Source organism: Miscanthus floridulus, chromosome 18 (assembly GCF_019320115.1).
Source record: "Miscanthus floridulus cultivar M001 chromosome 18, ASM1932011v1, whole genome shotgun sequence".
Classification (NCBI taxonomy): Eukaryota; Viridiplantae; Streptophyta; class Magnoliopsida; order Poales; family Poaceae; genus Miscanthus; species Miscanthus floridulus.
In genome coordinates this window covers 109,892,134-109,903,489 of record NC_089597.1, presented here as the reverse complement: position 1 = coordinate 109,903,489, position 11,356 = coordinate 109,892,134, and the positions used below count along the sequence as shown (strand labels likewise).

General features: G+C 45.6%; 1 protein-coding gene across 3 annotated transcripts; it reads right to left on the bottom strand.

Moving 5' to 3' along the window:
- Positions 1-671: 671 nt before the first annotated feature.
- Positions 672-10,954, bottom strand: LOC136521296 (putative G-type lectin S-receptor-like serine/threonine-protein kinase At1g61610). 3 transcript variants are annotated; one of them, XM_066515005.1, is made up of 7 exons: positions 9,568-10,954; positions 2,599-2,706; positions 2,358-2,518; positions 2,068-2,278; positions 1,650-1,887; positions 1,395-1,548; positions 672-1,310 (listed from the first exon to the last, which is right to left on the bottom strand). In XM_066515005.1, exons 1-7 carry the CDS (start codon positions 10,886-10,888, stop codon positions 1,008-1,010), a joined length of 2,496 nt encoding a protein of 831 aa, XP_066371102.1. In that variant the 5' UTR covers positions 10,889-10,954; the 3' UTR covers positions 672-1,007. The 3 variants fall into 3 exon arrangements, 2 of the variants coding, with proteins under 2 accessions (XP_066371102.1, XP_066371103.1); XR_010775522.1 differs by having other exon boundaries at positions 1,172-1,310; positions 1,395-1,504; XM_066515006.1 differs by lacking the exons at positions 2,068-2,278; positions 2,358-2,518; positions 2,599-2,706.
- Positions 10,955-11,356: the final 402 nt, after the last annotated feature.

The window sequence follows — 11,356 nt, the reverse complement described above, 5'->3', positions numbered from 1 at the left end:
ACCTCAAAAGCAATACATGGAGATGATACAAAGCCTTAGAGAGCAACTTCCAGTATTATCGAACTTATATCAACAATATATTTGGCTTCCTGGATGGATTACTGGATTGGTATGGGTCGAGCCGTCGAGGCCAAGTTTGAAGGACGAGATCGTCTGCTGATTCTTTTTTTTTACCCCTCACAACAGCAGGATTTTTAAACAGGAAAGCTTCTAGGAATTGGCATGACATATGACTGCATACAGCAGTAGCCAGTACGCCCGGTCATCTGTCAACTTCTGTCAGTTTTCAGGAAACTTACGCATCGATAGTGCAAAAATGCGTGCTTGCTAGTCAACTTAGAAACAGTCAAACAGATCAAATAACATTCTGAACGTTACCGGAGGAGGTAGGACTGGACTACTGAAAGCGCAACGGCTGGATTGGGGAAAACTTTTGTCATCACAAGAAAACAACGAAGATTGCAGACATCATAATTAATTAAACAAACACAAAAATAAGACAGCGCTGATAGCTTATGGGAGTAGCATGTTCTAATGATTACCCTAGGCCATGTTTGGTTATTAGCATAAAGCACTTTCTAGGTTATTGTCAGGTTCCGAGATGGAATCCTGACGATAACTGGAAGGGAATCGGAGTTTAGGTTGAGAACAACAGGATTTGGGGATAGAGAAGCAAGAACGAGGAAGAACAGAATTCAGTGGGAATTTGTCTGAATGTTCGATGCCTTCTCCCCGACGCAACGGCACGCTTATATTCTGCGCGTTTACAACCGACACCGACTCAGCTGACCTCTGGCCCACTACAGAGCATAACAGCCCACTAATCAACTACCAAGCCCAAGAGACTTAACGCCTAACTCAGCCATCGCTTGTTCCCGCGCTCACCCCTGTTGCCGGACCGGCAACAGTGCTGCAGACGCGCTTCTTCTAGACAGTTATCAGCAGAGTGTTCATGGGATCTAAACTGGCCCTAATATTTATCGGACTTAGTCACAAAAAATATATATTTATCGGCCTTCTATCGTCGATAGGCTCACGTGATTAGCAGAGTGTTCCGAGTCTCCTCTTGTTGATAACCCTTCATAATATCTCTGCGCGAAAAATATTGGCTGCCTGGGCATTGGGCGTGGCATGGCCTCATTATTCAGCATGGACACAACTAATGACATCAGTGGCCTGTCATTTGGGCTGTCTTGAACACACAATAGTCCAATATGGATGCATTGCAAGGCTTCGTCCAGTGAGCAGCTCTCCACAACCATTGTGTCTACGAAATCCCTTGCCATTCCATCTTTCCATAAGTTCCATGCCTGAAACATGAGGACAAATTTCTTGTTTATTTTATAATAATATAATTATTAAAAGAAATAAAGCATGCTTGAAGCAACACTTACATAAGCAATAAGGCTTGGATGATCCATTAGTAGATGAGGAGAGGCACTGATCTTTAGTCCACTGACTATCTCCAGTAGTAAAATGCCAAAACTATAGGTGTCGGACTTGACTGAAAAAATGCATTGCGTTGTATATTCAGGCGACATGTAACCGCTATTTGAATCATTTCACAAGCAAGTAGTCAGAATTTGAATAGCTATAAGAACGGGAATAATTTTAGTAGTTCTAATTAACTAGAACCAGAAAATACTTACTATATCCCAAAAACTCGTCTAGTACTTGCTTGCTGCTCGCTACTTCCAAAGATTCTTGCAATACCGAAGTCTGAGATTTTCGGGTCCATATCTGCATCCAGCAAGATGTTGCTTGCTTTTAGATCTCTGTGAATGATCATCATTCTTGAATCTTGGTGGAGATAAAGAATTCCTCTAGCTATTCCTTTGATTATGTTGAACCTTTTTGGCCAATCAAGCATAGACTTCATTGCAGGATCTGCCATGAACATGGAAATTAAGGAATGAGGAAAACTGTTAAACCATTCAGGAGTGTTTCTTAGCCAATTCAATGCAGTTTTTTTTCCTTAGAATGAGGAAAACTGTTAAACCATTCAGGAGTGTTTCTTAGCCAATTCAATGTAGTTTTTTTTTCCTTAGAATGTGTGACAGAACATACCAAAGAGGAATTTGTCTAAGCTTTTGTTGGGCAAGTATTCGTATATGAGCAACTTCTCATCTTCATGGAGGCAACAACCAAGAAGCCTGACTAGGTTCTTGTGCTGCAAACTTGCAATAAGAACTACTTCATTTCTAAGCTGCTCTTTCCCTTGCTCGGAACCGTTGGTAAGCCTTTTAACAGCAACTTCCTTGCCATCTTTCAGTATCCCCTGTGTGATATGATATATATCAGCGTTGTCGAGTTGATGAAATATAAGACATAATTGACAAATTAAAATCGTATACCACCTTATATACTTTCCCAAAGCCACCTTTTCCAAGCATGTTGGCTTCATGGAAACCATTCGTTGCAGATGTGAGGTCCTCGAAGCTAATACACGACAGTTCCAGATTTTGATCCCAGAAATCGTGAACGCTCCTCTCATGTGCTTCCTTGTTCCATCGCGTGCCTGGTAGAAACGTGTCGACAATTCATTCAACACTTACATACTACATGCACAGGTAGGTATTTATTTGTCTCTTGGTGTACCTCTTGACTTGCATATAGTGGCAAGACATATACATGTGAGCGTCAGCAGACATGCCGTCGTTGGGAGCACAATCTCCATAGCCATGCCGATCTTCTTCTTGTTGTTTCCTTTAGAATAACACATCAATACATCATGTGAAGGTGAAGTTGGGTGTTGTGTGTGTTAGGTTTGATCTCCCACCAGTTAGGCCCAATGGCCTTTTGGGCCTTGTTCTCGCGCCCTGATCGGGGGCACCCAACCCTACATGGTTGGTGGGCCCCCGTCGCACAGCGCTATAAAGGAAAGGTGGGGGCCGGGGCTCGCAGTACAAGGTTCACCGCGCCGCCAGTCACCCCACCGACATCCTAACCCTAAACCCGATCTTGAGAAGGGGCGCTGCCAGCGACGGGAAGCACCACCGACGCCGGCAACGCCACCCCGATGTACACGCCGCCGCCGAGGACGCCACAGCGCCGACTCCTCCCTCTCCACCGAACGTCGCTTCCGGCGCGCAGATGGCGTCCATCAACGAGACCTCGGCCGGAGCTTCGACCACTACGGCTTTCGATGGTTTGAGACATATCACTCCCCTTCTCTCTGCCTCTCATGTAAATCCCGAACACCTATTCTATTCCTATGCAATACATCCCGATCTGATGAACCTGACTAAAAAGAAATCCAACAATGGTACCGGAGCTAGGTTCCGAGAAGAAACTGGATCGGGAAAGAAAATAGAAAGCCGAACCCTAAGACCTAACCCTAATTCCCCAAATCAAATCAGAGAAGGGAAAAGGGGAGGGCAGGATTCTGAGAACCCTAGACTCAAATCCGAAAGAGGGAAGAAGGGGAAGAAGAAAGAAAGAAGGGTCGAAACCCTAACCCTAACCCCAGTTTTCCATTCGGATGAACGAAAAGAAAGAAATCAAAAGCAAAGAAAACCGAATCGGCAAGAACGAACCCTAACCCTAACCCTAGTTTCCCATTCGGATAAACCCAAAAAGAACAACTCAAATCAGAAAGGGGAAAGTGGGGCTAGGGTTAGGGTGCGTCGGATGAACCTTCGCTGGCGCGGGAGAAGAAGCAGAGCCGGGGGTGCTGGCTCGCCGGGCTCGGCCAAGGAAGCGCCGTGGCCAGGCCGCTCGACGGCGGCGTGCTCACCCGTTGGGGAGCACGCACGCCGGCGAGGGGGCCGGCAACGGCGCAAAGGCCTGCTCGCTCGTCGCGCTCGCTCTCAGCTGCGCTGCGCTGAAGAGAGAAGAGAGAGTGCGGCGAAGAAGAAGAAGAAGAGAGAGAGAGAGAGCAGGTGCGAATGCGCTAGGGTTTCCACGGCACCGGCGCGGCGTTGGTTTTGATCCGGCCGAAGACGGCGCGCGACCATCCGATCAGAACCAACGGCCATGGATCCTCGGACCGTCGCCGGCCCAGGCGGGCATGAGCGCGCGCGGCGCTTTGCCGGCCCAGGCCCAGGTTGCGGCCTGGGTGCGGCCTGTGCGCGCGAGGACAGCTGGGCCGAGCCGGCTTTCAGCGCGTCTTGGGCCGCGCTGGGCTGAAATGAAAGAAGAAGAAAATTTTCTTATTATTTTCCAGGAGCAATTTTAATGCATATTTTGATGAATTTGAATGATTTTGATATAATTTTCTGTGCAAATTTTATCCAACGATATTTTGCTCAGAAAACAGTGAATTTTTTAGTGCTTCTGGAAAATAATAATATGAAAAGATTATTAATGTTTCCGCTGTGCATGATAATTATTGTTCTCTTTGATTAAATTTGAACCAACGGGATAATTTAATTTTAAGAGAAATGAATTTCTGATAATTTTGATGCGATTATGATATTGTTATTTTCTGATCAACGTTGTTAATAACAATATTATAATTTTTGATCCATGAGAAATTGTGGATTAATTTTACTTCTGCCCAACGGTGATGTAAAATGTTTGCATGGATGAATTATAAGTTTTAATTTGACCAACGTTGAGTTAAAGCATGAAGTTTTATGTATAAATGTTTCTTACTTACTCTGGTGTGATTTTAGGAGGCAAATGCACTGTGAACATTGCCAACATCCCGACACTCAATGGAACCAACCACCGTGTGTGGCGGAAGAAGTATGAATTGGAACTTGCGTTGGGAGAGGTCAATTTTGCCATCACCTCATCGTGTCCTATTGAGCCAGAGGACCCGGTGAGAGGTGACAATGAATCTGACGCTGATTTCGCTGCTCGAAAGCATGATCATGTTAAAATAAGAATGAAATATGACCTTGAACATAGGCAATGGACTCTCTCCAACCGCAAGTGCCTGTTGGTAGCCAAAGCCACCATAGAAGAACAGATAAGGGGCTCAATCCCTAAATGTGCTACTGCCAAAGAATATCTTGAGAAAACCAAGAGTCAGTTTACTGGGTCTACCAAGGCCACAGCAAGTTCACTGATTAAGAAGCTTATGAATGAGAAATTCACTGGTGGTAGCATAAGAGAGCATATTTTGAAGATGAACACTACGACATCTAAGCTAAAAGAAATAAATTTGAAGGAGGAGGATTTCCTGATTCATTTGATTTTTGCTTCTTTGCCAAAAGAATATGACACCTTCATTGTGAATTACAATATGCAGCCTGAAAGATGGGGCATAGAAAGTCTCATCTCAATGTGTGCTCAAGAAGAGGAGAGGATAAAGTCCTCACAAGGTGAATCTGCTCATTTTATGAAGGATAACAAAAGAAAGAACTTTAATGGCAAGAATTCTAAACCACAAGGGAAACCTAAGTGGGATAAGACCTCTTCCTCCAGTTCACGGGGAAAGAAACCCTAGGATTCTGAGAATCAGCAGTATGGTGGAGCTGAAAAAGATCAGTGCAAGCACTGCTTCAAGAAGGGACATTACAAGAGGGATTGTCCAGATTTCCTGAAATCTCTGCTAAAGAAAGGTGATGAATTTATTACATTTGTAGATAAATCCCTGTATTTATGTTATGATAAATCCACTTGGTGGGTTGATTCAGGAGCAACTACTCATGTTGCAAATTCCTTACAGGGGTTAAGTGGGACGAGAACCTTGCAAAGAGGGAAAAGAACGATTAAAGTTGCAAATGGAGTGCAAGCCAATGTTGAAGCCATTGGAGTTTTTTCTTTAGAATTGAATAATGGTTTTGTACTTAGACTTAAAGAAGTACTTTATGTTCCCTCTTTGCGTAGAAATTTGATAAGTGTTTCGAAATTTGATGATGATGGAATTGATTGCCATTTTGATGATGGCAAGTGTAAGATACTGGTTAATAATAAATGTGTTGGTCTTGCCTTCCGACAAGACAAGCTTTATTTATTATCTCATGCTGAGAATGCGAACAATGTATGTGATGAGAATGTGAATGATTCCCCATCTGCGGATGTAACTAAGAAGCGGAAGAGAATTGATATTGTCTCTTCGGAATTATGGCATTGTCGCTTGGGCCATATTTTGAGGGGGAGAATGGAATGATTGGTTAAGGAATCAATTCTCCCGCACTTAGAATTTTCAGATTTAGAACAATGTATTGATTGCATCAAAGGAAAGTATGTCAAGAAAATTAAGAAAGATGCCAAACGAAGCACAGGAATTTAAGAAATAATCCACACAGATATATGTGGTCCTTTTCCTGTGAAAAGTGTGGATGGTTATAACTCGTTTATAACATTCACAGACGACTACTCTCGTTATGGCAATATTTATCCAATTGAAGAAAGATCGGAAGCATTGAATAAATTCAAAATATTTAAAGCTGAAGTTGAAAATCAGCACAGTAAGAAAATCAAGATAGTACGATCAGACCGAGGTGGAGAGTACTATGGGCGACATACCCCATATGGCCAAATTCCTAGACCATTCGTAAGGTTCCTACAGTAAAATGGCATAGTTGCTTAGTACTCCACACCGGGGGAGCCTCAGCAGAGTGGAGTGGCTGAAAGACGTAACCGTACCTTAATAGATATGGTAAGAAGCATGATGAGTTACTCCACATTACCGATTAGTTTATGGATGGAGGCACTGAAAACCGTCATTCACATACTTAATTGAGTACCAAGTAAATCGGTGCCTAAAACACCGTATGAATTATGGACAGGAAGGGAACCCTCACTTAACCATTTGCGTGTGTGGGGCTGTCCAGCTGAGGCAAAAGTGTTTAACCCAAACATAGGAAAGTTAGACTCCAAGACAGTCAGCTGCCATTTTATTGGCTATCCAGAAAGATCGAAAGGATATCGCTTCTATTGTCCTGACAGACATACAAAGATTGTAGAAACAAGACACGCTGTGTTCTTGGAGGATAACATGATCAGGGGGAGCATGGTAGCACGAGAAATCAACCTACAGGAGAAGCGGGTACATGTACCCACTCCGATGGTTGAAGAACCATTCTTCACGCTACCTGCTACTGTTGCACCGACAGTGCAGGACACTGTAGTGCCAACACCTGTTGCAAGTTCTCCCGCGGCGACAATGAATGAACATGAGGAACCTGTCCTTGAGGAACCTATCCTTGAGGAACCTATAGAACCAAATGTTGCACATGAGGAAGAACAACAACAGCCCAATGTAGAACAAGTGCCGGAGGCACCTAGAAGGTCTCAAAGAATAAGAAGATCAGCTATTACTGATGATTATGAAGTTTATGAAACAGAAGAATGTCAGATGGGGGATGATCCCACCTCATTTGAAGAAGCCATGAGAAGCGACCACTCATCAAAGTGGCTTAAGGCCATGGAAGATGAATTGAAATCAATGAGTACCAATAAAGTTTGGGACTTAGAAAATATTCCTAAAGGAGCCAAAACAGTAGGCTGTAAATGGGTCTACAAAACGAAATATGACTCCCAAGGGAATATAGAAAGATTTAAAGCGCGACTTGTGGCGAAAGGCTTCACGCAAAGAGAAGGGATTGATTACAATGAGACGTTTTCTCCAGTCTCATGTAAAGATTCCTTCAGAATTATAATAGCACTTGTAGCCCACTATAATTTGGAGTTACATCAAATGGATGTAAAGACGGCTTTCCTAAACGGGGATTTGGAAGAAAATGTTTATATGACACAACCGAAAGGTTTTATCGTAAAAGGAAAGGAAAATATGGGATGCCGCCTGAAGAAATCAATCTACGGATTGAAGCAAGCTTCAAGACAGTGGTATTTGAAGTTTGATAGAACGATAAAAGGTTTTGGGTTTGAAGAAAATGTTAAGGACAATTGCGTTTATGCAAAGTTCAAGAATGGAAAGTACATATTCCTAATTTTGTATGTGGATGATATCTTACTTGCTAGTAGTGATATCAATCTACTAATGGAAACGAAGAAATTCTTGTCCTCAAACTTTGATATGAAAGATCTCGGTGAGGCCTCGTTCGTTTTGGGAATAGAGATTCACCGAGACAGGAGAAAATGGGTTCTAGGATTATCGCAAAAGGCATACATAGAAAAGGTCCTGAAGAAATTTAGTATGCATGCGTGCAGTCCTTCACCTGCTCCTATAGTCAAGGACGATAGATTTGGGGAACATCAGTGTCCCAAGAACCAATATGAAATTGACCGAATGAAAGCGGTACCGTATGCTTCAGCTGTTGGAAGTTTACAATATGCTCAAGTGTGTACACGCCCTGACTTAGCTTTTGTTACTGGGTTACTTGGCAGATATCAAAAGAATCCAGGAATTGAACATTAGAAATTAGTGAAGAAAGTCATGCGTTATTTGCAGGGTACGAAAGGCCTCATGCTTACGTATAGAAGATCTGATTCCCTGCAGATAGAGGGGTATTCAGATTCTGATTATATGGGAGATGAAAGAAAATCCACGTCAGGATATGTATTTACTCTCGCGGGAAGGGCTATATCGTGGAAAAGCTCCAAACAAACTGTAACTACATCCTCGACAATGTATGCCGAGTTTGTAGCATGCTATGAGGCAACGGGGCAGGTGAATTGCCTGAAGAAATTCATACCCGGATTGAAAGTGATTGATGATATAAATGAACCACTGAGATTGTATTGTGATAACAATCCAGCGGTACAGTACGCTCACAACAATAGGTCAAGTGGTGCTGCCAAACACATTGACATAAAGTACTATGTTGTGAAAGATAAAGTTCGAGATCATATAATAAATCTTGAGCATATAAGTACAGAGAAAATGCTCGCGGATCCGCTCACAAAGGGCTTACCACCCAACGTGTTCAGAGAACACGTAGCCGGCATGGGTTTAAGGGAAAGCCTATGATTCCCGAACATACGAAGGGCCCAAAGAAAGTTTACATTTCAAAATGGAGAAGTGTACTGTGGCTGTTAGTCTAACGACACTAATTGCTGTGACGATGGGACAATTCTATGCACTAATCTGTGATGAAATAGGATGGAAGCAAGAAAAATATGAATTGAAAGTTTTGAGTATGAAATTAAAGAATGAAGAATAGATGAGAGATCAAAGGGGAGAATGTTAGGTTTGATCTCCCATCAGTTAGGCCCAACGACCTTTTGGGCCTTGTTCTCGCGCCCTGATCGGGGGCGCCCAACCCTACATGGTTGGTGGGCCCCCATCGCACAGCGCTATAAAGGAAAGGTGGGGACCGAGGCTCGCAGTACGAGGTTCACCACGCCGCCAGTCACCCCACCGACATCCTAACCCTAAACCCGATCTTGAGAAGGGGCGCTGCCAGCGACGGGAAGCACCACCGACGCCGGCAACGCCACCCCGACGTACACGCCGCCGCCGAGGACGCCACAGCGCCGACTCCTCCCTCTCCACCGAACATCGCTGCCAGCGCACAGATGGCTTCCGTCAACGAGACCCCGGCCGGAGCTTCGACCACTACGGCTTTCGATGGTTTGAGACATATCACTCCCCTTCTCTCTGCCTCTCATGTAAATCCCGAACACCTATTCTATTCCTATGCAATACATCCCGATCTGATGAACCAGACTAAAAAGAAATCCAACAGTGTGTAATTTGAAGGCACTTACCGGGAGAGCCGGCGGCGAGCCGAAGGTAGAAGTTTTCACCTAAATCGCCGTCCTTTCCGGTGTCGAGAAGCTCCCCCATCCAAAGCAAGCACCTTGACATGTCACTGCTAGCACTCATGGTGACGATGGTGCTCAAGTTGGCATAAGCGTACGCGGTGCACGAGCAGTTGCGGTCGCACTCTGCAGCACACTCTTCAAAGCTTCTGTTCCTGACATACAGGAACTTGTCAGGCACCTTCATCCCCGGCAAGGTCAGGAAATAATGGCTCCTCCCACCACCGGCACCGGCGCCAGCACCGCCGCACGCCAGCGCTTGCTTCCTCCGGCATCCTCTGGAGAAGTCACGGAAGAAGCCGTCTTCCGGCTCGAACCCGTCGAGGCACTTGCACTCCTGCACGCCGCCCTCGCGCGCCGTGGCGTCGCAGTAGCCGAACGGCCCGCACGCGCCGTAGTGGAGGCAGCCGCCATTGCCGGGGCCCTCGAAAAGGACGGTCCACGACGACGACTCGACGTTCCAGACGCGGAGCCTCACGTTCCCCGTGTAGTCCACCTTCCAGTGCGTCGTCGGTCCGCCGGCGGCGTTGTACGCCGCGTAGATCACCTCCCCGTCGTCGACGATCTGGGAGTATATGAACCTGGTGATGGCGGAGGCCCCCGCGCCGTTCCACACGCCGCTGCGCCACGTGCGGCTTGTACCCCGCCAGATGATGATCTGGAGGCCCCAGCTGGTAGGGTCGCCGCTGAGGGAGAAGCCGCCGGCGGAAGGGTCCCGAGGCCCCTTCCAGGCGACGACGCGCATGGCGGTGTGAGCCTTGTAGTTGGTCCACAGCCTGAAGGTCGGGAGGATGGTGTCCGTGGGGTGATCGAGGCTCTTCCATACTACTACGCCTGTGCCATTGGGCAGCTGCAGCTCGAGCTCGAAACTCCCCGTGCTCCGGAGCACTCCGGAACCTCCGGTGCTGCTGCCGGAGACATTGTTGTCTGTCGCCCAGACTATGCGGCCTTCGGAGTCGGACAGCACCAGGTCGGAAGTGTTAGTGAGAGCTAGCTTTGCTGAAGGCGTGGTAATTGGGCTGTCGCGGTTGGCGACCCAAACGTAGGTGCGCTCGGGGATGTTGTTGTACCATATGCCGAGGTACAGGCTTGGGGTTGAGTTGGTGGTGAGGTTGAAAAAGCCAAGGGCAAACATGCCACCGTCGTCGGAGATGAGCTTGTCGGCGGGGTAGAGTGGTCTTAGTGAGGTTAGGCGATCATCGAGGGATTGGCAGGAACAAACTAAGAAGAACAGGAAGATGATCAATACAGCATGTTGGGATGCCATATTCTTTTGCGATCGATGTACTTATGCTCTAATATTCTTTTGGGATGACAGAAACAAACGAACACAAGGAAGAAGATCTTGTCAAGGGTGAAGAGCATAGTAACAGTAATATAGACTGAGAGCTGATCAGCCGTTCATCATCATCCTCTGCCGTCTGAACTGGGTCGAATTATTGTACGTCTACATCATCAGAACGACGTATCAGTGCCTACATGTCACCTTTGAGGCAGCAGGACACTAGTTAATGTTCCCTCTGTGGAAAGGCATTAGTCATTTTTTTTTGTTTTATTTAAATGTGGTCCACATATATATGGGTTAGTTTGTATCTGATTTGCACGACGATAGCAAGACACCAGTTAATGTTCCCTCTGTGGAAAGGCATTAGTCATTTTTATTTAAATATATGATCAGCATGTGTTTGGTAGGGATTTAGATTATTGTAGAAACAATTTAGATCCAGATTCTCAC